This window comes from Pristiophorus japonicus, chromosome 18, assembly GCF_044704955.1.
Source record: "Pristiophorus japonicus isolate sPriJap1 chromosome 18, sPriJap1.hap1, whole genome shotgun sequence".
NCBI classification, from domain to species: domain Eukaryota; kingdom Metazoa; phylum Chordata; class Chondrichthyes; family Pristiophoridae; genus Pristiophorus; species Pristiophorus japonicus.
In genome coordinates, this window is record NC_091994.1 from 113,790,629 (window position 1) to 113,818,030 (window position 27,402).

General features: G+C 47.4%; 1 protein-coding gene across 2 annotated transcripts; it reads right to left on the reverse strand.

Moving 5' to 3' along the window:
* Positions 1-2,989: 2,989 nt before the first annotated feature.
* lrrc47 (leucine rich repeat containing 47) lies at positions 2,990-24,787 on the reverse strand. 2 transcript variants are annotated; one of them, XM_070860637.1, is made up of 7 exons: positions 24,194-24,787; positions 19,518-19,976; positions 18,229-18,345; positions 12,828-12,943; positions 10,794-10,896; positions 9,187-9,276; positions 2,990-4,118 (listed from the first exon to the last, which is right to left on the reverse strand). In XM_070860637.1, exons 1-7 carry the CDS (start codon positions 24,770-24,772, stop codon positions 3,864-3,866), a joined length of 1,719 nt encoding a protein of 572 aa, XP_070716738.1. In that variant the 5' UTR covers positions 24,773-24,787; the 3' UTR covers positions 2,990-3,863. The 2 variants fall into 2 exon arrangements, with proteins under 2 accessions (XP_070716738.1, XP_070716739.1); XM_070860638.1 differs by lacking the exon at positions 24,194-24,787 and adding an exon at positions 22,082-22,491.
* Between the last annotated feature and the right edge of the window lie 2,615 nt (positions 24,788-27,402).

Below are 27,402 nucleotides of genomic sequence, written 5' to 3' on the forward strand. Positions count from 1 at the left end.
CTTGAATATACTCAACGACTGAGTATCCATAGCCTTTTGACGTAGAGAATTCCAAAGATTCACAACCCTGAGAGATGAAATTTCAGTCTTAAATGGCCAACCCCTTATCCTGAGACTATGACCCCCAAATTCTAGACTCTCTAGCCAGGTGAAACAACCTCTCAGTCAATCCCCCTCATAATCTTATGTTTCAATGAGATCACCTCTCATTCTTCTAAACTCAAGAGTACTAGCCCAATCTACTCAATCTCTCGTGCAAGAAACAATGGATTATTGCAAGCAACAAAGTGTGTTGGAAATTGGTTCAGAATCCAGTTGTGTCACGTTATCATTTGCATGTTTGATGATTCTGCCCCACAGGTAATAAGGTGGAGAGATTAGAGAAACTGGAACTGTTCTCCTTTGAACAGATATGGTTAAGGGAATATTTGATAGAGGTATTCTAAATCTCGAAGGGTTCTGATAGAGTAAATAAGGAGAAAGCGTTTCCAGAGGACACAGATTTAAGGTGATTGACAAAAGAACCAGAGGCAACATGCTGAAACATTTTTTGACACAAGTTTATGACGATCTGGAAGGCACTGCCTGAAAGGATGGTCGAAACAGATTCAATAATAACTTTCAAAAAGGAATTGGATAAATACTTGAAAAGGAAAAATTTGCTGGGCTATGGGCAACGAGCAAGGGAGTGGGACCAACTGGAACGCTCTTTCAAAGAGCTGGCACAGGCATGATGGGCCATATGGCTGCCTTCTTTGCTCTATCATTCTATGATTCTAACTACACAATTATCTTTGACTGAATGTTGATAAAAAGGGGGAAAATAGAATGAGAGTAAACTAACAACAAATATAAAAACAAATTGTAAGAGCTTCTACAAGTATGTAAAAAGGAATAGATTAGCAAAAATAAACGTTGGTCTCTTATAGGCTGAGACAGGAGAAAGGGTGAATAAGAAAATGGCAGAGATGTTAAACAAATATTTTCTATGTGTCTTCACAGTAGAAGACACAAAAAGCATACAAAAAATAGTGGGGCTAATGAGAGTGAGGAACTTAAGGTAGTTAATATCAGTAGAGAAAAAATATTAGAGAAACTAATGGGACTAAAGCCGACAAATCCCCATGACCTGATGACCTACATCCTAGGGTTCTAAAAGAGGTGGCTATAGAGATAGTGGATAGATTGGTTATGATCTTCCAAAATTCCCTAGACTCTAGAACAGTCCCAGCGGATTGGAAGGTAGCAAATGTAACCCCGCTATTCAAGAAAGGAGGCAGAGAGAAAACAGAGAACTACAGGCCAGTTAGTCAGACATCAGTCGTCTGGAAAATACGGGAATCCATTATTAAGCAAGTGGTAACACGGCACTTAGAAAATCATAATACGATTAGGCAGTCAACATGGTTTTATGAAAGGGACATTTAAAACAAATTATTAGTGTTTTTTGAGGATGTAACTAGCAGGGTAGATAAAGAGGAACCAGTGGATGTAGTATAGTTGGATTTCCAAAAGACATTCGATAAGGTGCCACATAAAGTTGTTACACAAGGGCTCATTGTGTTAGGGGTAATATATTAGCATGGATAGATTAGTACACAGACATGAAGCAGAGAGTCGGGATAAATGGGTCATTTTCAGGTCGGCATGCTGTAACTAGTGGGGTGATCCAAGGATTAACGCTTGGGCCTCAGCTATCCACAATCTACCTCTGTAACCTCCTCCAGCACTATAAACCTCCGAGATCTTCGCGCTACTCTAATTCTAGCCTCCTGTGCACCCCAATTTTAATTCCTCTACCTTTGGTGACTGTGCTTTCAGCTGCCAGGCCCTAGGCTCTGGAATTCCCTCCCTAAACCCCTCTGCCTCTCTCTCCTCCTTAAAACCTACCTCTTTGACCAAGCTTTTGGTCATCTTCCCCCAATATCTCCTGTGGCTCGGTGTCAAATTTTGTTTGATAATGCTCCTGTGAAGCGCCCTGGGGTGCTTTACTACGCTAAAGGTACTATATAAATGCAAGTTGTTGTAATAAGGTTCCCACACGATTCGGGGGGGGGGGGGGGATTTACAATTCCCTCTTATGCCTTCACTAACTGCGCAAACACAAAGCAGCAAGTTGATAATAACACTGATAATCTATTTTAAAATAGAGGATTTGGGTAAAGAATCGAGATCAAAATCTCACTCAAGATATTTTTTCTTCTGCAAACACATGGGTTAAAAGTGTCCGACAGCTAATCCTCTAATGACTCGGGGACTTTATCTAGTTAATAGCCACATAGCGCAGGCCTGCAAGGTCCCACCGATCTTTGGTCGATGCTAAATTAGCCCTTGGATGGCGTAACAGAGATGCTACAGCTGCCCTCTTATTGGTCAAGGTTCCCATTCCTGCTCGCTATGCAGAAATCCCGATTGGGATTGGGCTTCTTTGGATGTAAAGCGTGGATAGGTTACGGCGTGGCAGGATAATGCAGGGTAGCAGCGGCCAACCACTGCCCATGGAAACGCATGTCAGTCAGCAAGGAATCAACATCTTTAGAAATGGGAAGAAAAATAGCAAGAGAAAAGTGATGAGAGAAATGCTTTACGGAAATATTTGGCATTGCTTTAAAAGGCCTCTCGGTTTCAAAACTTCTGTTGAACAATGCAGCAAGTTCCACTCTTTTGGTAAAACTATTATTCCCTCCGTCACCCTCATCCCGTTAATCACACCTTCTCTATTGGGTAGACCTGATCTGGAGACATATTCTGACAGCATCAGTATTATTCCCCGATTTACCTGGCCACTGGTGTACTTAAATATCCTCCCAACCAGTTTTCATTCTCCCCCACAAAGAGGAAGAGGACATGTGCTTAGTAATAACTTGTAGCTCTGCAATGATGGAGATAATACAGAATAATGATGTACGTCAGTGTACCACATAATCATCTAATCAGTCAGTTTGACAGCATACTTGTACAAACTATTTAAATCAATCAAGACACATAATTTATCAATCATGCTAGTTTTATTTCTGGTATTAGTTTATTAATGTAGCAATACCATTCTACAGTGTACACCAAAACCAGAATGGATTTATTTTGCTTTCTCCCCCGACCTCACTTAACTTTTCTTCCCATGGAATGCTCTCCAAACGGAAATGCGGGTATCCTCAAAACGCTGCAGGAACAGAACAATGGCACAACATCAGAGAGCCAGGTTCCAAAGCAGGTTTCCGAAGGGATGGAGTTTTAAAATGATAAAGCTTAAAAATATATACACAGAAACAACAAATTCGTAACTACATCAGATTTTATACTGAAGGCTGTACTGTGACAATGACATTAATTGGCTATCTTGGAATACTGCTGAATGGGTTTTCACGAGTAAATTGGAACAGATTTTTCTCTTTGCCCGTACTTTACTCGGTCCGCTGATTAGAACTTCACCGTTCACTTAAGCTGTCTTGATTTCGAAGCATGAGTTCTAATACGTTGGATTGTGATCTAGTTTTGTTCCTTCCCTCCCCCCTCTCAAACGGTGCTGCGTCACGTTGGGTATACGCTATGGGCACCTCGTGTAAATGGCCTTTGTGAGCCGCGACAGTCCATTCATATGCACTACCCAGCACAGCTCAACAGATATGGTTGAAAAGTGACGGTATAACCTGCTGTGACGCCCTGTGGAGTGGTACAGGTGACATTGGACGAGTATGGCCCACCGGGAAAAGGTACCAGAGGCCGCAGGAAACTGGACTCCAGCCAAAAGCAACACCTTCGGGAGAGAAAGGGAAGTGGGCACAAAACTGAAAAAAACACCCCAAAAATAAATAGCTCAAAATGATAACGTTCCAATAAGGCGATGAGAAAGATTGTGCGTGGGGCTATCGGATTACGGTGACATAACTGGCGTCTACATTTAAGTCGGTTTTGGCTGGGTAAACGACCTTCAGGCTCCCGTCCGCATCAACTACCCGCACTTGTTTCACCGTCAGCTCAGGGCTGGCCGTCTTCGACGTGGTCAGATCCACAACGGGCTCCCACCCTTCGCTTCGGTCAATGCTCACATCGGTCTCGTCATCAGACACAGACTCCTGCTCCTGGTTTTCAAAGGTGAACTTGTTCAATTCTGCCATTCGCTGTATTTAAAAAAAAAAACCACACACACACACAAGTTAAGGCTTATAATTTCTCTGCGCAAAGTATAACATTTCAATGAAGTTCACTAATGATACCTGATGTGTTCTAGACTGTACCAGATGGAGAGAGGGTGTTAAACACTCAACCAACCAATACACAAACGTGGCCATCAATTCTGCATGTAATTATTTAGTGTTGGCTACACTATACAGATAGAATTACAAAAAAAAATACTGATTAACCAAAATCTTTTCACCCAGAGGGTGGTGGGAGTCTGGAATTTACTGCCTGAAAGGCTGGTAGAGGCAGAAACCCTCACCACATTTAAAAAGTACTTGGATGTGCACTTGAAGTGCCGTAACCTGCACTTTAGGCTGGATCGCTCTTTGTCGGCCGGCACAGTTACGATGGGCCGAATGGCCTCCTTCTGTGCTGTAAATTTCTATGATTCAATAAAATACAGTATGGAACCTTAAGTTGATTTTTCCCCTCCCTACAGGGAGACCAAAGTCAAGGAAGCACCCCTCACCATCACCCTGGCTAATCTCAGCACCGACTCTGAAGTGAAGCTGGGACCTGGAGAAACTCACTGAGCCTTTCTAGGACAGCACACATCAATGGAGCTATCAGAGCCACCCTGACTGGCATACATACATTTTTAATTACATCTCCTATGGACCAGTAACCTTAAGACGGCAACACACTCTCAAAGTGATCCCCTCCCAAACACCAATGACACCAGAGACACATTCTCCAGTTTCCGGAAATACTTTTCATATACAGTAGTTGGAGATCCTCGAGTTACAAAACAGTACAAGTGGCCCAATTTAGAAATATCAAACCCGTGGACTGAGCCAACAAGAATTACTGCACAAACATGTGAAGATAAAAGAGGATTTGTGAATCATTCCAACATTTCTGAGGAAGAAAGTATGAAAACGTGAAAAACAAATCTATTGGTGCTACAGGCACACGTATTTTTGAAGCAAACTTTTAGTTTTGTTTCTGGTTGCTGTGCTGCCCACAATGGGATGTACAATCCAGCCCACACAGGAGCTCCATTGGCCTATATGGGCAGACCAAGACGCCGATATCCAGAAAACATGCACTCTCATTGGGACGGAGTCGATAGCCGTTTGAGAATCGGCATGGACACATTGGACCTAATGGCTTCCTGCCTTCTGTTCTGTAACGTTCTCTGATTCTTTCAACAACCCATGTTTTTTACGCTCCAAACTAAGCTGAGAAATCCACAAAACATCCTGTTTCCCAATCCAGAGTGCACATGCTCCTTTCCTAGACTTTCCAAGACCCAAGGAACGCAGGTACAGGCTGACAACAGCCAACAGCCCAAAGAAGCTTCCCAATTCTTACCCAACCAGAACCATCGTTCCTGTTAGGGCACTGGCTTGCAGGGTTAGCTGGAGCCAAGTGGGCAGAATCCTAGCCCCCAGTAACAAGTTTACACTCCCAGGACCCACTAATAAGCCCGGCTGCTCATCAATAGTGCGGTGGAATAATGTGGATCTGTCTGACCGAAGTATTGGATATACAATCTGACACGGAGCATGGGTTTCGATCCAATCATCATTCATCGGACGCATCGTCATGGTGATAACTCAATCCCAGAGACTGTCTGTATCTCATCATTAAATAGGGGAGTGCAGCGACACACTCTCTTGACCATGGCATGGATAAACATCACATCTCACTGAATGGTGGAGTGTCAGTTAGAGATATGCAGCATTAGCATGAACTGCCTGCCTGCAATCCAATCAAGGCAGGCATTGAACCCTGAATAGGTGAGCACATGGTCTCCTATCTCACCGCCAAGACCTTCCAGCAGCCGTCACCCCAGGCTTCATAGTTTCTTCATCGGTTATCTATTAAACATTACCTTCTATGTGGTGGAAGCATCTACAAGCGGGAGGTGCCAGCCACCTAGACATCCTGCTGACCAGAGTGGCACTGGCTTCAGGGACAGCCACAGAAACTACATCAATGGGGCAGCTGGCTCAGGAAGAGTGCAATCTCATTAAATGGTTTCTACTGTCAGATGTTGATAAAACACACTGCTAATTTTAGTGCTACAAAGAGCATAGTGCTCAGTACAAAAGGAAAAGTAACAGACAACATTGAGGTACAGAGTGTAGCCTCCTACAATACTTCTAATCACCAGTTTATGAATAATTCTCATGCCCAGCCTCACATGCATTCTTACACTAATTCTACCAAACTTGCATTAGACTATTCATAAAAGATACTCAAATACAGTACAAGTGTTTAACTTGTATCGCACACAAAGGAAATGGGAAGCGCTATTTCAACAAGTATATTTGTACTGGAGCAAAGAAATTTGCTGCAATCAAAAATCTAAAGAAGCACCGATACTTTCCTGAATCACACAGTGACCGGCCCTTCAATCACTCGTTTCCTGCTCAGAGACTGGTCATTGCAGATTTATTGTACAGAATCTTTTTTCCAACAACCTTGCTGCCCTGTTTTCAACCCCGCTTAGTGATCTTAATACATACATAATTATACCACAAATTATTCATTAAAGGCAAATCATGTTTAACCAACTTGATTGAGTTTTTTGATGAGGTAACAGAGAGGGTTCATGAGGGCAATGCAGTTGACGTGGTGTACATGGATTTCCAAAAGGCGATCGACAAAGTACCACATAACAGGTTTGCAGCAAAGTTGAAGTCCATGGTAATAAAAGGGACAGTGGCAGCATGGACAGAGTTGGCTCAGTGACAGGAAACAGAGAGTAGTGGTGAATGGTTGTTTTTCGGACTGGAGGAAGGTATACAGTGGTGTTCCCCAGGGGTCGGTACTGGGACCACTGCTTTTCTTGATCTATATTAATGACTTAGACTTGGGTGTACAGGGCACAATTTCAAAATTTGCAGATGACATAAAATTTGGAAGCATAGTGAACAGTGATTAGACTTCAAGGGGACGTATTCAAATCCAGGTGTTAAGAGTTGAAAGGACAGCGCTTTAAACCACTGCACCATCCAAGCCCTGCTGCTGTTTTCTAATTTAACAAGTTTATTATTTTGAAGTTTCTTCTGATAAATTGGAGACTGAATCAATAAATTTGAAAACACACTTTCTTCCCAGCAAGGATACTACATCAGCGAAGACAATCCAGAATTACTAAGTTGCAATCACACATGGTGCAACTTAACAGAAAATATAATCACAGAACATCAGTGGTTCTGATTTTGCTGGTGCTGTGGTCATTCTGGAATGATACGATGGCGACCACTATGGGTGCATCTATACAACCTCACAGATATTACAGTTATGGAATACACACAGCCTGAATCTGGATCTGACATCGGAACAATGAAGAATGACATTTTCTGGAGAAGGTAGTCCCGATCCAGTTCGCTTCAGAATCAGTTCGGGTCTTCACACCTGGTTTATAGTCCAAGATCTGTACCACTGCAAACTGGTTTCGGCTTTGTACCAGTATCAAACTTGTGGGGCATGAGTGCACAGTGAATGATTTCTCTCCAACGGTGCATAAGCCATCCCATCAGGGGCTTTGAAATACATCAGCACCTTAACTTTCATGTTCCTGGTACCTGATACAGAAAAACCTCAAAAGATGGGATTTTTAGGGACTCGCCCATCATTATAACATGCTATTGTGTGGTTAACACAACATGGTGGTTTAAAACATACATAATTATACCACAAAGTACTGGGAACAATTAGATTGAACAAAGCTCTTTTACTGTTCAAAATAGGTATACAATACTGACTAAATCGGTCACAACTACAATGCAAGGGGTGGCAGTCCCTGGTGTAACAGAGACACCCAGCACAGTGTGGTGGAACGCTGCTTATTGTACATAGAGCAGCTCAAGAGCCACAGCCAAGGCTTTAATTGGTCCTCATGTTTCAGCACCAGAGAGTATAGTTACACATCAGAGACTTAACTTTCTTTGAAGACGACAAATTCAACGATTGCGGTGCAAATCTATTTTTCTATGCTCATTTCTTTTTAATCATTTTGGAAATGTTATCAATTTTATACAGAAACAAGCATCAAATGTCCACCAGACAACTTAACGCTGTGGCAAGCTTTCAAATCCTTCAAACTTCTTCCATTCGGCCCCTCGAGCCTGCTCCACCATTCAATAAGATCATGGCTGATCTTCGACCTCAACTCCACTTTCCTGCCCGATCCCCATATCCCTCGATTCCCCTAGAGTCCAAAAATCTATATAACGACTGAGCATCCACAGCCCTCTGGGGTAGAGAATTCCAAAGATTCACAACCCTCAGTGAAGAAATTCCTCCTCATCTCAGTCCTAAATGGCTGACCCCTTATCCTGAGACTGTGATCCCTGGCTCTAGACAGGCCAGCCAGGGAAACAATCTCTCAGCATCTACCCTGTCACTCCCCTTCAGAATCTTGTGTGTTTCAATGAGATCACCTCTCATTCTTCTAAACTCCAGAGAGTCTGAGCCCAGTCTACACAATCGCTCTTCATAAGACAGACCTCTCATCCCAGGAATCAATCTAGTGAACCTCCGTTGCATCGCCTCCAAGGCAAGTATATCCTTCCTTAGATACGGAGACCAAAACTGCACACACTACTCCAGGTGTGGTCTCACCAAGACCCTGTACAGTTGTAGCGAGACTTCCTTACTCTTGTATTCCAACCCGCTTGCAATAAAGGCCAACATGCCATTTGCCTTCCTTATTACTTGCTGTACCCACATGCAATTCATTGCACCTATTCATTTGTTTAGGCTCACACAAAGGGGCAGAGAAAGACCCACCAATACCCTGCTTTTGAAACTGTGCAGAGCAAAATCTCCCAAACTAAGCCACACGGTTAAATTGTGACTAAAAATAAGTATAGATTCAACGTGTAGCTAGCAGAAGTCGCTAGTTCAATTAAACCACATAGTTGATGTGCGAGTAAGGATAAGTATAGAGCAACATGTAACCAGTAGCTACAGGGTAACAATGAAAATAAAACAAAGCAAAAAGCACCACCGGCTGCATATAAACCCAGGAATAGGTTTAGAGTTACTCACCACAATCAGGCTGTCCATCACGTCTTTGCAGACTTGCAGACTCGTGGAGCTGGTTACTTCTAGGAACAGCTGACCGGTGGCTTTTCTAATCTAAAAACAAAACATTACAACATTATAGACCAGAGTTGGGCAAAATACGGCCTGCGGGCCTTATGCGGTCCGCCTGGTCATTCTATGCTGCCCGCATAGAAATGAACAGAAATAGAACGTGAGCCACACATTAGTCATCTTCACTCCTCGTGGGTCAGAGATGGACCCCAATTGCAACCAGGAACACTCAGTTTATCACAGAAAATAGGTGCAGGAGTAGGCCATTCGGCCCTTCAAGCCTGCACCACCATTCAATAAGATCATGGCTGATCAATTGGCAAAAGCCATTCTCCCTGGCCCGATCTTAAAAAAAGATCCATGCCACGATTCTGGGCCTCAATGGCAGACGACTGTACCCAGAATGCACTGCGTACTGGAACATACCCTACTCATTTTAGAGTCGAGTCATGGTTGCTCATCTCTGTGGCATTTAACTGCCACAAAATAACCTGTGCTTTAATCTTAAAGCACTAAACAGTGGTAGCTGCTTCCACAAAATTAATGCCCCATTAAAAACAAGAACGCCCTAGGTTATTCCAATAGCTGATTGGCAGGCGATTCATGGTGAACCACAGACAAGGACCCAGGTCTAATCAGCAAACTGCCAGGAATGAAGAGAAGAAAATTGGTGAGGAAAGAAGCATTTTGTAAGATCGAGTGGAGATGACACATTATTACTTCATTCCATTCAAAACAATAAGCAGAATGTAGAGGATAGCAAGCTGTGCTTCACCAGTACCTGTACTTCCACACCTGGGGATGGGTTCACCGCTTCATAGCAGGACATAAAATAACCCTTCTGCTGAGGAGCGTCAGTGCTCGGGAATGGAACACTTCCCATTTCAGACATCCTGTGCCAACATCGAGGACCACGGATCCGAGGTAGCCTGCTCTCCTCATCCCAAATCACGTCCCTCAGCCGGTGTCACACATTGGACAGTATGAAACCTCTCCCGTTTCCTACACCAGCCAGTCTGTGGTCTCTCCGAGCGACACTGCCCATGGTGTCGGACTGGCAACTGTGTGTTGTGGGGCCAATTTCATCAGAACAGACAGAAACTTTCCTGTCGGGTCTTTACAGTTCGCAGCCAAGTGGCGCTCTGCAGCACCAGCATAGCCGGCTCACCAGCTCTGAAACAGGAGCAACCACATGCGCAGCATTTTGAATGGGCTCCTCAAAGGGGCCGTACACCTCCCAAAAACATTCAAGGGACCTTTGGCTCGCAGATAGGCTTACGCCAGGAGAGGCTGGATTTGCACCCAGTTCCCAGAAGTAGAAGAATCTAACCCACTGCTCACCTAATCCCTAAAACATTTGCAACCTTGTGACAAATCAGCCACAAGAACAATGGAGCGTGTTTAATGAGAACAGCCATTTCAGTTATTTTCCAAGTGTGCTATTTGTCAAAGCTGGTCCTGTAACCTGTGGAATGATCAGCATTGACGGAAATCTCAACCATGACCTCCCGGTGTATAGAGCTATGGCTAATTATTAAAATGATTGCTAGGAAACCTACCTTTGTTTTATCACTGTTTGTGATTGGTGGGAATGAAATGACATGATCTTCGGCATCGACTAAACAAGGAAAATTTTCTTTCCCGTTAAGTAACTGGAGATATCTGGAAAACAGAGACCAGCACACGTAAAAATCAGGAGTAGCCTGCGACCAAGATATTATTTTCTGTCCGCTGTATAGTACACATACACCTTGGTATCATGCTGCAATTCTACATTAAAGTGCCATTATTTTCAATAATAGTCTTACTAGTGAATTGATCATTCTGGCTCACACATTCTATTGTGCCGGTACGTCATTAGTTACATATTTTACATGCGATCATTTATGTGGAAGTCCAAGAGTGGGCCATGGTCATTATCGTTTGAGTGTCATCACATTTCTTTAATCCCTCATCTACACCCAACTAGGAATTGCATGCATGGACACTGGAATGAAGGGAGGATAAACTCAGTGGTAATGTTCTCCCTGATCCAACAGCCTGCCGACACTCGAGGGTAGATCTTCAGATTTACCATCTTTGACTATGACAGCTTAACATGTTCACATAACCTATCTGCGAGCATTATTTTAAAGGCAAGAACTAACTTGAAGCCCAGGATAAGATAATGCTGGTAGGGATCTGGTGAGAGTGTGTTATGCCTATGTATCCAAAAGCTGGTGGGGCACAAAATCTGCCCGTTAATGTCTAGGTTCACCCATGGGCAGCGACCACATGAATACAGTAACAAAGGGTTGGCTGGGACCCATGAAGCTGAACCACAAAAATTCAGTAAATTCAGAACTGGGGTTGAGGGGTGAACAGCAGCAATTTGTACATGTTGGTACGGGTGATGTTATTCTGATTGCACGGTGAACGAGGGAGGATCTGTGCAGTAAACAGCAAGTGTCCCAACACAGCAGCGACAGACCAAATCCCACACGTTCTGGTACCAGCAATACACACAACAGAATCAGCAAGTACAAATCTAGTTTACAAAATTGTGCCTCACCAGTTCAAAAGGAATTGTTTTTTCCCACATGTACAACATGCCTGTTGCAATTCCACATATCTGAGCGTAGCTCAGGCGTGCTGTACATGTACTACTTATGCTTTAAGACAGCAACTTTTCTTTTAAAAAGAGGGTAGGATGTTTCTGGTGGGATTTTTTTTAATGTTGAGCCAAAAATAAGTAAATCGTTCAAGATATTGGTGCTGCAAGGTCTAACATTGGGTAGCACTATTACAGAATGCCACTCAGCCTGCATTCACCTTAGTGAATACACATACAATGTGATCTCAATCCAACCATTTAGAAGAGGGGGTGCAGATTGCCCAATGGCTCATTGTATTGATCTAGCCAGGAGCTGTGTCACACAGAGCAAGGAGTCCTAGGATTAGTATTTGGACTGTGCTGAATTCGCTCTCAGTTTGGGTGGTGCTACGACGGATCTCAGTGCTCCGGGGGCAAGGAATTCTTGCTCCTGCATGCTATCCACCAGCCCCTACTGGGGGAAGTATGTACTTGGATATCGTCTGAGAATTGGAGCGGGCATGGCTCGGATAATCCCATGGCTGAACAGTTTCGATGAGAACTATTTTGAGAAACCAGAAGCTTCACAGCAACGTTCCCACTAAGCTGCGCAGGCACAGCGGTCTGGAGTTCCCGCGCAGGCCGCTCACTGGTTTTTATTTGGAAGAAATCACGCACGCGCAAAAATCTGAATGGGCCAGTTAAAGGGGGAAAAAATGAGGGGGAACATTGCAGTGTGCCTGTGGGGTGGTATCAAGCAGAGAATTAATGACTTCAGAAAAACAAATATGCTGATTATATAAATTTAAAAAAAGAGAAAATTAAGCAGAGTTGACCCGTGTCACAATCAGAAGTCCCATTCTGACCCAGGTCCACCCCAGGAGGCTGCCAGAGGGATTTAGGGCTACAGTTTCTGGCATTGCTTCAAGTGAATGGTGATGGATATATATTTAAGTAAACTGTAACAATGACAGAGAACGATGCAGGAACACAACCAATAGAGTGTTTGCGTGTTACTGACTTGTGAAGGCCAGAAACGTTTTGCCGTTTCTTCTGTTTCCGTTGCTCATCGGCTTCCAGCTGTAACTGTCGAACCAGATCAGTCGCCTGCACCTCTTTCCTTCCGAGTGGAGTAATCTGAAAGTACAAGAGGCACTGCCTGAGCATTGAATGTCTTCACAAAGCTGGAATGTTGTTAAAGGGATGGAGCGCTGCCACAGGTGGCCCACTATAGGAAACGGCACTTCACTTCACAGGAACCAACCAAGGTAAAACCCTTCACTTCAGAGATGGTGACAATAATTGAAAGTTTCAACACACAACTGGTTAGAACCATGGCCCCGATTTTAACTCCAGGCGGATTCCCCACTCAGGCCCGAGTTAAAATTACACTCGGGTCTCAATGATGTCAACGAACTGTAACATGCATATGTAAAGAAGGACCCTGTTGGCTCCGGGCGCCTGTCCTTGCTGCCCGCTCAGAAAAGCAGGTTAAAATTGCAATGTTGCGATCATGGCACCTCCCGGACAGGTAAGAGCCAGTTCGTTAGATATATTCAAAAGAGTGTTAGATGTGGGCCCTTACGGCTAAAGGGATCAGGGGGTATGGAGAGAAAGCAGGAATGGGATACTGAAGTTGCATGATCAGCCATGATCATAGTGACTGGTGGTGCAGGCTCGAAGGGCCGAATGGCCTACTCCTGCACCTACTTTCCATGTTTCTATGTTTTAACTGCCCACCGCCAGGTTTCTGCCGAGTGAGTAGGGTGAAAATCAGCCCCATTGTTTCTAAATGCCGTACGTTACTGTTGACTTTTCTATTTGCTAATATTTGCACTTGCTATAATTTTTTTATGGTTAATTTGCACTTTATAAAAAAAAACCCTATTTATGAAAAATACCAAGTAACCCTCAATATGGACACAGTAACCGCTGGAGTAGTATCGTTATTCACTGAAATACAAGTGTGTTTTTGCTTTTCTCTCTTCTTCACTAAGGGTACAATGAATTAAGAAATAAATATTTACAATTTACCTTTAATAATTTGCCTTATTATTCGTACCAAAATGTACCACCCTCACACTTAGCTATACTGAAGTTCATTTGCCAATTCCACACTCAACCTGCAATTTTATTAATGTCTTCCTGCATCGTGTTGCAGGCTGCTTCTATATTAACTACACCTCCGAATTTGATGTCGTCCGCAAATTTTGAAATTGTAGCTCCGATTCCAGAGTCCAAATCGTTTCTGTAAATAGTGGACAACAGTGGTCCCAGCACCGGTCCCTGCAGAACATCACTTCCCACCTTTTACCAGGCTGAGTAACTACCTTTAACCCCTACTCTGTGTTCTGTTTTATAACCATCTTGCTATCCATTCTGCTACTTGTCCCCTGACTCCACATGTTCTGACTTTGTCACGAATCTACTATGCGGTATCTTATCAAAGGCCTTTTGAAAATCCAAATATGTTACCTCTACTGCATTACCATTATCCACCCTGTTATTAAATTCTTTGAAGAAGTAAGGTTGGTCAAGCATGACCATCCCTTTTGAAATCCATGTTGACTACGCTATTATATTTTCAGTTTCTAGATGTTTTTCTATTACATCTTTAAGTAAAGATTCCATTATCTTTCATACAACTGACGTTAAGTTAATTGGTCTATAGTTCCCCGGACTTATTCGATCGCCCTTTCTAAATATAGGAATCACATCAGCTGTTTGCCAGTCCTCTGGCACTATACTCTTTTCCAATTAACTTTAAAATAAATGTAATAGTGCCTCGGTTTTCTCTTCCCTAACTTACTTTACTATGCTTTGCCTAGTTCCATTCCCATCCCCTTAAAATCAGCTTTTTTCCAATTTATTACTGTGGTCTTTGTCTTACTTATGTCCCTCGAGGTCTTTATCTTAAACCTTTTGTTCTTTACCTCAAGTACCTACATTACACACAGTAAACGTCAAATGGTGCTAACATTCCATTTTCACTAGAACACAGGATATACATGTCCACACATTACTGTAATGTACCAATCCTCCCTCAGACCAAGCACATTAGACAATTAATTCCAAGAACCACTCTGACAGGGCTATCATCATGAATAATGGACAATTTGAAGTTAAACTGGCAGCAGCTCAATAAAGCTTAGCAATGTTGGTCAAGACAAACAAAAGAGTCATTATATATTAAAGCGGTCTTTACCGGCACAAGGACTGGAGTAAATGAGTGTTGGAAAGGCAACTTTCATCAATACTCAAACAAACAATCTGAGCTTGGTAACTACAGTACATGACCAAGAATGCTTTAAATACACTTCTGGGCTCCCCCGAATGACTCAGTCGATAAAAGCCCGTGTGGAACAGAGCCATACGATCCAGGAGGTTTAAGTTTGATTGTTGATCTGTGGCAAGTTAGCCGACCTCTGTCAGCGCAGCAGTGGGGATACGATATTCTACCAGAATAGGGAGTCATCATCGTCTACGGCCCCCTCAACCCCACAGCAATTGCCTCATCAAATTCTCCTTCTGCTGGCTTCACCTTTGCAACAAGCAACGTCTCACTTATGATAATTTCAATCTATGCCTAGATTCTCTCTGCCTCCTATCCTGCCTGAACCTCACCCTGCCCTCCAACCCCATCGCCATTACTCAAGGACTTATTACCTGTAAGATATTGATTAATAACAAGACCAGGTTTGAATATTTCTTGTTTCACGATTGGCCCCATGGTATATTTATCCAGAGTTATCAGAGGAGCCCCAGAATAGTAACTTAATGATTCTAATAGTCACACACTGAAGTGGAGTATTTAAAATAAGCACTCGACACCAGGTCTGCGCTCGAAGATTCAAGCAGTCTTTATTCACACCAGTGGGGAGGTGACCTGCTATGGGTCTAGCCAGGTCACTGTCCCATGATACGTAGTTTCAAACAACCTTTTATACACTTAATGATGCATGTCAGCCTCGTGCACGATCCTTTGGCACAATTTGATTAGTTTAAAGCCTGCGTGCACAGTGACTGACTGGTTAATTTCCATCCACGTCACATAATCACTTGCCTCTGTTTTCTGCCTAGCTCGAATAACATTAAGGTACCACCTCCATTTTCGGTCGGCAGTACATCTGTTCAAAGTTCGCATGAAGTTTATAGTTTGCATATTCAAAGCCGTTCTTGCTTTGCAGAACTAGCAAACCACGCCTGTTACAAACCACATCCCGTGCTCGCACTTCAGACATTATTTCAGAGGATTTACTTTAGCTAAAGCGTGTCTGCTAGTGTGCAGGTTGCATTGTTAACCCCTTAATTCCTGAAGGACGCAATGTCCCACTTCACACACCATCCTGACTTGGAAATATATCGCCGTTCCTTCATCGTCGCTGGGTCACAATCCTGGAACACCCTCCCTAACAGCACTGTGGGAGCACCTTCACCACACGGACTGCAGCGGTTCAAGAAGGCGGCTCACCACCACCTTCTCGAGAGCAATTAGGGATGGGCAATAAATGCCGGCCTTGCCAGCGACGCCCACATTCCAGGAATGAAAAAAAACACATCTACTATGATGAAGGTATTGGTATAAGTGAATCTAAAGTATATGGCGAAGTACTGGAGCAGCACACGAGTTACAAATTAACTGAAGACTTGAACACGAACAAGCCACTTATCTGGCAATCTGCAGTTACTGGTGTATCATATCATTAAGCTTTCCATAGAGTTAAAAATAAAGGACTGGAAAGCAGCTCATTCATAATTTACAACTCGCCTTCCCTGTACGTCTCAGGTGACTGGAGTTTAGATAGAAAGGAAACATCTAGCTTTCAACATGTTGTGTGACATTCATTTCAATGACAGCCTTCACAAATGAAAGTAAGCACTTCGTATCCACAAGTAAATGCCCTTCCAATTACTCAACTTCCATTCTTCAATACTATCGCCTCCAGTAGTGGGGCTCCAAACATCAAGCTGAAAGTGATTATTAGACAACATAAGAATTAGCAGCAAGTGTCTGCCATTCGGCCCCTCGAGCCTGCTCCGTCATTCAATAAGATCATGGCTGATCTTCGACCTCAACGCCACCTTCCTCCACTATCCCCATATCCCTTGATTCCCTTAGTTCCCAAAAATCTATTGATCTCGGTCTTGAATGACTGAGTATCCACAGCCCTCTGGGGTAGAGAATTCCAAAGATTCACAATCCTCGAGTGAAAAAATGTCTCCTCATCTCAGCCTTAAATGGCCGACCCCTTATCCTGAAACTGTGCCCCCTGGTTCTAGACTCCCTCACGAGGGGAAACAACCTGTCAGCATCTACCCTGTCAATCCCCCTCAGAACTTTGTATGTTTCAATGAGATCGTCTCTCATTCTTCTGAACTCTAGAGAGTGCAAGCTCAAAATCTACTCAATCTCTCTTTTTGAGCACATAAATCTAGGCTGACACGCCAGTGTAGTGCTGAGGGAGTGCTGTACGGTCGGAGATGCTGTCTTGCGGATGAGACGTTAAATCAAAGTCCCGTCTGCTCTCTCAGGTGGACGTAAAAGATCCCATGGCACTATTTCAAAGCAGAGCAGGGGAGTTCTCCCCGGTATCCTGGGACCAATATTTATTCCTCAATCAACATCACTAAAACAGATTACCTGCTCATTATCACATTGCTGTTTGTGGGAGCTTGCTGTGTTCCTCACATTACAACAGTGACTACACTCCAAAAAGTACTTCATTGGCTGTGAAGCGCTTTGAGACGTCTGGTGGTCGTGAAAGGCGCTATACAAATGCACATCTTTCTTTCGTTCAATTATTTCTGCCAGTGAACAATCCAACTTACTACAGGTTGGACCTGTCTGATCCGGCACCCTCGGGATCTGACCGCTGCCTAAACAGAGAATTTTATGAACCACAGGAGGTCACGTTCCAGCCAATCAAAACTTAAAAAAAAATAAATCATTCTCTCCCTCAGGCCCAGCTAATGCCAAAACACGGATGTTTCCGGACCAGAGAGGTCTAACCTGTATTACAACAGTTCCTTGTCTGTGTATTTTACCTTCAAGGAATGGGAGGGTCTGGCATCAGCGCGCAGGCTCCTGTGTGTGTGTGTGTGTGTGTGTGCCGTCAGCCTGTGGGCGGCTCCCTCTGCACCCGCACACACTCACTCACTGACTGAGTGCTGTTCCAGCCAATCGGCGAACACACTCACTGACTGATAGCCACTCCAGCCAATTACCAAACACACTCGCTGACTACCATTCCGGCCAATCGCCGAACACATTCACTGACTGATAGCCACTCCAGCCAAATCAAAACATTTTTTTTTTTATAAACCCTCCTCTCCCTCAGGCCCAGCTAATGCCAAACCACAGATGTTTCCGGACCAGAGAGATCCAACTAGTCTTACAACAGTTCCATGTCTGTGTATTTTACCTTCAAGGAATGGGAGGGTCTTGCATCATACAGCAAAGGTCCCTTCACCAAATGTAAATCATGAGTTGCAATAGTTGCCAACGTTCTCCTCTGACAGACATCATCGTGTAATTTGGTCTGGGGAAAGAGAATAAATAACAACCTTCATTAGCAAGCCATCGAGTAGAGGTTAGATATAGTCATGTAGGAGAGAGATGGGCAGGAAACTCGCTTCCTGCACAAACTCGAAAGGATGTAAAAAAAAACTCATAAGCTGAAGTAACTAATAAAGAATTGCTCTGATCATTCCCAAATATTCTCTTCTCCGAAAACGAAAACAGAGCTCGAGGAAACAGAGCTTGGGCCCTTTCCTCATAGGAGGCAGGTCATAGAGTGAACACCAACACTTCCTGGTGCTGGTATTCTGAAAAATTAACAGTCACACCAAAATTCAGAGTTGATCACTTATAATAATAGGATGGGTATAAAGTAGCAGTGAGGGCTTAACACATTCTATAATAGAAGATTAACTGTGCTGGGAGTAGCTCACGGCAGAGTAACTTTACCTTGTTGAGACCACATGCTGTCGGACAAAGGATACAATGGCTTGCTTTTGTTTTTGAAAATATATATATATTTTTTTAATTGCTCAGTGGCAATTTGCTGTTTTAGGAAATGGGCCTTTGAGCAAAGTGCAAGTGGGTCACATCGTTGCATGTATGAAACTGCAATAAATCAAAAGTCGATCGATAAATAACAAGTATTTATACAGCGCTTTAACATAGTGAAACGTCCCAAGGCACGTCACAGGAGCATTATAAGACAAAAATTTGACACCGAGCCACATAAGGAGAAATTAGCACAGGCGGGCAAAAGCTTGGTCAGAGGTAGGTTTAAAGGAGCGTCTTGAAGGAGGAAAGAGAGGTCGCGAGGTGGAGAGGTTTAGGGAGGGAGTTCCAGAGCTTGGGGCCCAGGCAACAGAAGGCACGGCCACCGATGGTTGAGCGATTATAATCAGGGATTAGAGGAGCGCAGACATCTCGGGGGGGTTGTGAGGCTGAAGAAGATTAGAGAGATAAGGAGGGGCAATGCCATGGAGGGATTTGAAAATAAGGATGAGAATTTTGAAATCAAGGCATTGCTTAACCGGGAGCCAATGTAGGTCAGTGAGCACAGATGTAAATGTAGTGCATAAAATCTAAATGTCTTAGAAATAGGTAAAGCAGGACATCTCAATAACTTGTACAAGAGAATGGGAATTAAAAAAAAAAAAAAATTGAATCTATAGATTGCGAGTTTAAAAGAATTACTTGAGCGATGAGGAACCGTTTCAATGCATTTCCCGGTCTCAGGTTCATTCCTTCCACAATGCAGCACACGATATAAGGTCTGACATCCTTGATATTGGCAGTGACTTTCACCAGCACGGTGGAAGGGCTTTCAGAAATGTGCAGTACTCGCACCACCAATTTGTTCAGGTCCTCCATCCCGTCTGATTCACCGTCATCGTCTTTCTTCACAGCTTTCTTTTTCTTCCTAGCTTTCTCTTTCAGCTCACCCTTCTCCGCATTGTCCATTTTCCCTTTCCCCTTCCCACGGCCCCCCGACCTCAGGTAGTCCAAGATGGATTTGGTCTGGCATCCGTTCACCATTTTCTCCAGTCGCTTATCTTTCAATTTGTTGCCTTTGAAGTTTATTTCCTTCAGCTTGGGACAGTCTGCGAGCTCGCACGGAATCTCCGTGAGCTGATTGTTGGAAAGGTCCAGAGTCTAGAACACAAGAGGAGAGAGGAATACTTAGCGGCTCTTGCACAATGAAGACATATATTTCTGGCGGATATTACAGGATCATCTTCCGGTGTAGCCGGGCGCGATATATCCCCACATGGGCATATATCTGAAAGTGCTCTGCAGGGTGTTGAATACATTGAGCACCAAGCAGGAAGGTGATAGCAGGGCACGGTAGCCAAGTGGTTATGTCATTGGACTAGTAATCCAGAGGCCTGGACTAATGATCCAGAGACAGGAGTTCAAATCCCACCACGGGCAGCCAGGGAATTTAAATCCAGTTAATTAAACAAATCTGGAATAAAAAGCCAGTATCAGTAATGGTGACCCTGAAACTACCAGATTGTCGTAAAAATCCCTCTGGTTCACTAATGTCTTCTGGTCTGGCCTGTATTGGTCACTGTATTTTTTGGGAGGGGGGATTTAAGAACATAAGAATTAGGAGCAGGAGTAGGCAATTCAATCGCCACCATTCAATAAGATCATGGCTGATCTTCTACCTCAACTCCACTTCCCTGGGCGGGCCACATTGTCCGCATGCCTGACACGAGGCTCCCAAAACAAGCGCTCTACTTGGAGCTTCGACACGGCAAGTGAGCCCCAGGTGGGCAGAGGAAATGCTTCAAGGATACCCTCAAAGCCTCCTTGAAAAAATGCAACAACCCCACCGACACCTGGGAATCCCTGGCCCAAGACTGCTCAAAGTGGAGGAAAAGCATCCGGGCAGGTGGTTAACACCTCGAGTATCGTCGCCGAGAGCAAGCTGAAGCCAAACATCGACAGCGGAAGGAACGCGCGACAACCTCGGCACCCCACCCACCCGTCCCTTCAACCAGCCTCTGCCCCACCTATGACAGAGGCTATAGGTCCCGCATTGGACACTTCAATTACCTAAGAACTCATTTCGAGTGTGGAAGCAAGTCATCCTCGACTCTGAGGGACTGCCTATGATGATGATATGATGACACTTCCCTTAATATTCAAAAATCTATCAATCTCTGTCTTGAAGATACTCAACGACTGAGCCTCCACAGCCCTCTGGGGCAGAGAATTATAAACATTCACCACCCTGAGGGAAGAAATGTCTCCTCATCTCAGTCCTAAATGGCCGACCCCTTATTCTGACACTGTGACCCCTGGTTCTAGACTCCCCAGCCCGGGGAGACATCCTCCCTGTATCTACCCTGTAAGAATGTTGTATGTTTCAATGAGATCACCTCTCATTCTTCTAAACTCAAGAGAATATCGGCCCAGCCTGCTCGATCTTTCCTCATAGGACAATTCCCAGGAATCAGTCTGGTGAACCTTCGTTGTACTCCCTCTCTATGGCAAGTATATCCTTCCTTGGATAAGGAGACCGACACTGTACCCAATGCTCCAGGTGCGGTCTCACCAAGGCCCTGTATAATTGCAGTAAGACACCTTGCGGCCTAAAGTGCCCCTCCCGATAAGGACCCTAGCCGCCGACTCTCCGTGCAGGGGCTGCCATTTTAGAAATTGCCCAAACTCAGGAGGGGTAGCGGTGTCCGGGACTGCTCCGCCCATTTAACCGCTGCAGCGTGCACGCGCCGACCCGTTTCCGACTGGCGGGACAACCTCGCGAAATTGCCCCTGACCCGAAATTGCCGTCGCCCCGTGCACTATGTGAAATGGCAGCACAGCCACCCTTCAGGGGCAGGGCGCACTGCCATGGCCGCCAATTACGCCCTTGGGTTCGGCCGGCTGCCAATAGTCAGCCTGGTACCCCCTCTTGGGTGCCAGGCCGCTGGCCTGGCCGAAACCCTCCCTGATGGCCCAGTGGACCTAACTAAAATATCTTGCAGTGACTCTCCCCTTTAACTGAAGGGAAGGGGCATTGTGACGTTCCAGCTCGCTGACATCATCAGCGGGGACACTCCGTCCCGCCCCCACTCCTGCCCGCTGGAAAAAGCACCCCGAGGAGCTGAATTTCGCCGGATAGGCAGCCACATCCATTGCAGAGGCCAGAACACTTCAAAAAGGGTAGGTGCACCCCGCTTCCCGCAGGGGGCAATTTCTACCCCCTTTACTCTTGCACTCAAAACCTCTTGTAATAAAGGCCAACATACCATTGGTTTCTTAATTGCTTGCTGTACCTGCATGTTAACTTTCAGTGATTGGTGTACAAGGACACCCAGGTCCCTCTGAACACCAACATTTCCCATTCTCTCACCATTTAAAAAATACTCTGCTTTTCTGTTTTTCCTACCAAAGTGGATAACTTCACATTTCTCCACATTATATTCCATTTGCCACTCACTTAACCTGTCTATAATCCCCTTGAAGTCTCTTTGCATTCTCCTCACAATTTGCATTCCAACCCCAAGCACCGATCCTTGTGGTACCCCACTAGTTAAGAGTTTGCCAAACCGAAAATGACCCATTTATTCCTACCCTGTTTTCTGTCCGTTAACCAATCCTCAATCCATGGTCGTATATTACCCCCAATCCCATGAGCCCTAAATTTGTTTAATAACTTCTTGTGTGGCACCTTAGCGAATTCTGAAAATCAAAATTCACATCCACTGGTCGCCCCCTTATCTATTCTGCTAGTGACAACCTCAAAAAACTCAACAGATTCGCCAATCATGATTGGAGGGGTGGGGGGTGTATTTGGAGAGGTGGGGGGTGTATTTGGAGAGGTGGGGGGTGTATTTGGAGAGGTGGGGGGTGTATTTGGAGAGGTGGGGGGTGTATTTGGAGAGGTGGGGGGTGTATTGGGGTGTATTTGGAGGTGTGGGGGGTGTATTTGGAGAGGTGGAGGGTGTATTGGGAGAGATGGGGGCGTATTTGGAGAGATGGGGGCGTATTTGGAGAGATGGGGGGGTATTTGGAGAGATGGGGGTGTATTTGGAGAGATGGGGGGGTATTTGGAGAGATGGGGGGGTATTTGGAGAGATGGGGGGGTATTTGGAGAGATGGGGGGTATTTGGAGAGATGGGGGGGGTATTTGGAGAGGTGGGGGGGTGGTGGGATGGGGGTAAGGGTTTTTTGGGTTGTTTGGAGGGGGTGAGCGGTGTATTTGGAGATGGAGGAGTTGGGGGAGGTTTTTTGGGGGCGGGGAGGGTTTTGGGGGTATTGGTGTTTTTTTTTGGGGGGGGGGAAGGGGAAAGGGGCAGCAGAGGGCATATTTGTGGAGGTGCAGGGGAGGGTTTGGGGGTATTTGAGATGGTATGGGTACAAGGCATATTTGGGAAGTTACAAGGTGTGCTGGAGGGGGGGAGCGAAGAGAGTGCAAGGTTGTATGAGGGGGTATTTGAGGCATTGAAGGGAGTATATGCATTGTTTGGTGAGAGGTATTTGGGAGGGAGGGGTTTGGGTTGGTGCTGGGTTGGGGAGGTATACAGTATTTGGGGGTACACAATATTTGGAGTATGGGGTACACATTACCTGGGGTGTGGGGGTACATGGTATTTGGGGTATGCAGTTTTGGGGGTATGGGGGTACACGGTATTTGGGACACAATATTTGTGGTCTGGCGGCACACAGTATTTGGGGTGTGTGGGGTACAGGTATTTGGGGCGTGGAGGGGTACACGGGATTTGTTGGTACACAGTATTTGGGATAGGGGTACTCAGTATTGGGGTACTGGGTGGCACACAGTATTGGAATATGTGGGGTACACGGTATTGGGGTGTGGGGTACACAGTATTTGGGTATTGGGGGGTGCACGGTATTGGGGGTGCGCGGTATTGGGGGTACACGGGTATTGGGGGTACACGGGTATTGGGGGTACACGGGTATTGGGGGTAGACGGTATTGGGGGGGTACACAGTATTGGGGTATTGGGGGGTAGCACGGTATTGGGGGCAGCACGGTATTGGGGTACACAGTATTGGGGTATTGGGGGGCAGCACGGTATTGGGGGTACACAGTATTGGGGTATTGGGGGGCAGCACGGTATTGGGGGTACACAGTATTGGGGTATTGGGGGGCAGCACGGTATTGGGGGTACACGGTATTGGGGGTATACGGTATTGGGGGTAGAAGGTATTGGGGGGGTACACAGTATTGGGGTTTTGGGGGGTAGCACGGTATTGGGGGTACACAGTATTGGGGGTACACAGTATTGGGGTATTGGGGGGTACATGGTATTGGGGGTACACGGTATTGGGGTATTGGGGGTACACGGTATTGGGGTATTGGGGGTACACGGTATTGGGGTACGGGGGTACACTCACCCGCAGCGCCGGCAGCTCGCTGACCCCGGGGCCCAGCTGCAGGATGCAGTTGTCGGCGGCGCTGAGCGCGCTGAGCAGGGCGAGGCCGGGCTGCAGCAGCTCGGGGGGCAGGCCGGACAGCCGGTTGGCCGACACGTTGAGGGCGGCGAGTCGGAGGCAGCGGCCGAGCGCGGCGGGCAGGGCGGTGAGCCGGTTGCCGCTGGCCGTCAGGCTGTGCAGGGCGGCGAGGCGGCCCAGGGCCTCGGGCAGCGCCTCCAGCTCGTTGTCCGACACATCGAGCGCCTGCAGGGCCCGCAGCTCGCCCAGCTCGGCGGGCAGCGCCGTCAGGCGGTCGCGGCTCAGCACCAGGCTCCGCAGGCCCGACAGTAGGCCCAGGCCGGCCGGCAGCGCCCGCAGCCCGGCCACCACGCCGCTCACCTCCAGGTGCTGCAGCAGGCCCAGGCGCCCGGCGGCCTGCCCCTGGCCGGGCTCCGGCCCCTCCCCGGGCTCCGGCTCCCAGCCCCGCAGCACCAGCTCCCGCCGCCCCTGGCCCACCGCCCGCTCGATCTCCGCCCACAGCCGGCCGCCCCGCTCCGCCATCGCGCCCCAGGCCCGGCGCGGCTCACCCTCAGCCCGCCAGCGCCGCCCGAGGCCGCCCGGCTCACTGCAGGGGGCGGGGCTGGGGCACGGGGGGCGGGGCTGGGACACAGGGGGCGGGGCTGGGGGAAGGTGAGCGAGGCTGCGGCACAGGGGGGGGGGTTGGGGGAAGGTGGGCGGGGCTGCGGCACAGGGGGCGGGGTTGGGGGAAGGTGGGCGGGGCTGGGGCACGGGGGGGGGGGGGCTGGGGGAAGGTGGGCGGGGCTGGCGGAAGGTGGGCGGGGCTGGGGCACAGGGGGCGGGGCTCATGGAAGGGGGCGGGACTGGGGGAAGGTGGGCGGAGCTGGGGCACAGCGGGTGGTGCCCAGGGAAGGGGGGCAGGGCTGGGGCATAGGGAGATGGGGCACGGGGGCGGGGTTAGCGCACCTGGGGACGGGACTGGCGCACAGGGGGCAGGGCTGGAGCACAGGGGGCGGGGCTGGAGCACAGGGGGCGGGGCTGAGGCACAGGGGGCGGGACTGGAGCACAGGGGGCGGGGCTGAGGCACAGGAGGCGGGGCTGGAGCACAGGGAGCGGGGCTGGCACAGGTTGTGGGCAGGGCTAGAGCACTGGCGCGCAGAGCTGGTGCACCTGGGGGCAAGGCTGGCGCACTGGGGCGAAGCTGGCGCTGGCTAGGGCGGGGCTAGAGCTCTGGGGGACATCGCGTTTCCCACATTATAACAGTGACTACACTCCAAAAAGTTCTTAATTGAGACATCCGGTAGTTATGAAAGGCGCTATATAAATCCAAGTCTTTCTTTTATATATATATGAGTGTCAGCTGTGGCTCAGTGGGTGGCACAGTCGCCTCTGGGTCAGAAGGTTGTGGCTTCTGGGCTGACACTCCAGTGTAGTACTGAGAGAGTGCCGCACTGTCGGAGGGGCAGTACTGAGGGAGTGCCGCACTGTCGGAGGGGCAGTACTGAGGGAGTGCCACACTGTCGGAGGGGCAGTACTGAGGGAGTGCCACACTGTCGGAGGGGCAGTACTGAGGGAGTGCCACACTGTCGGAGGGGCAGTACTGAGGGAGTGCCACACTGTCGGAGGGGCAGTACTGAGGGAGTGCCACACTGTCGGAGGGGCAGTACTGAGGGAGTGCCACACTGTCGGGGGAGCAGTACTGAGGGAGTGCCACACTGTCGGAGGGGCAGTACTGAGGGAGTGCCACACTGTCGGAGGGGCAGTACTGAGGGAGTGCCGCACTGTCGGAGGGGCAGTACTGAGGGAGCGCTGCACTGTCGGAGGGCCAGTACTGAGGGAGCGCCGCACTGTCGGAGGGGCAGTACTGAGGGAGTGCCACACTGTCGGAGGGGCAGTACTGAGGGAGTGCCACACTGTCGGAGGGGCAGTACTGAGGGAGTGCCGCACTGTCGGAGGGGCAGTACTGAGGGAGTGCCGCACTGTCGGATGGGCGGTACTGAGGGAGTGCCACACTGTCGGAGGGGCGGTACTGAGGGAGTGCCACACTGTCGGAGGGGCGGTACTGAGGGAGTGCCGCACTGTCGGAGGGGCAGTACTGAGGGAGCGTTGCACTGTTGGAGCGTCGGTACTGAGGGAGTGCCGCACTGTCGGAGGGGCAGTACTGAGGGAGTGCCGCACTGTCGGAGGGGCAGTACTGAGGGAGTGCCACACTGTCGGAGGGGCGGTACTGAGGGAGTGCCACACTGTCGGAGGGGCAGTACTGAGGGAGCGTTGCACTGTTGGAGCGGCGGTACTGAGGGAGCGCCGCACTGTTGGAGGTGCCGTCTTCCGGATGAAACATTAAACCGAGGCCCCGTCTGCTCTCTCAGGTGGATGTAAAAGATCCCACTGCACTATTTTGAAGAAGAGCAGGGGAGTTATCCCTCAATCAACATAACAAAAAAACACATGATCTGGTCATTATCACATTGTTGTTTGTGGGAGCTTGCTGTGCATAAGTTGGCTGCTGCGCTTCCCACATTACAGCAGTAACTACACTTCAAAAGTACTTCATTGGCTGTAAAGCACTTTGAGACATCCGGTGGTTGTGAAAGGTACTATATAAATGAAAGTCTTTCTATCTGCTCACTGTACCCCGCCCACACCTCCACCTGCAGCAGCCAGGGGGGACGGGGGCCTAACACAGACAGGATGGGCCAAAAGGTTGAAGAAGGCAGCTCACCACAACCTTTTCAAGGGCAATTGGGGATGGGCAATAATGATATTAAGGGGGTCCTGGTAAATTTTCTTTTCAGAGTGACTGCTGCCAACGAAGAGTTGCTCACTGTACCCTGCCCACACCCCAACCTGCAGCAACTGGGGGAGAGGGGCTAGCACAGACAGGATGGGTCGAATGGCCCCCTTCTGCCCATACACCAACCTACATTATACTGGTACAGGAGAGCAGTATGCATTAAAGACTACTGTGAGCTGTGTCCTCAGGACAGTCTGTACCTTCTGCTTCCAACTATAGGGTTTGGATTAGACAGGGAGTCCTCTCGGTATCCCAACCAATTCACTCTCAGCTCCTACCACCAAGACAGGCTCACCACTGAGCCACAGCTGACACTTGAGGGGGTGATGTTGCTGAGGACAGTGAGAGAATTTCCCTACTTTCCCTCGAATAGTGCCAT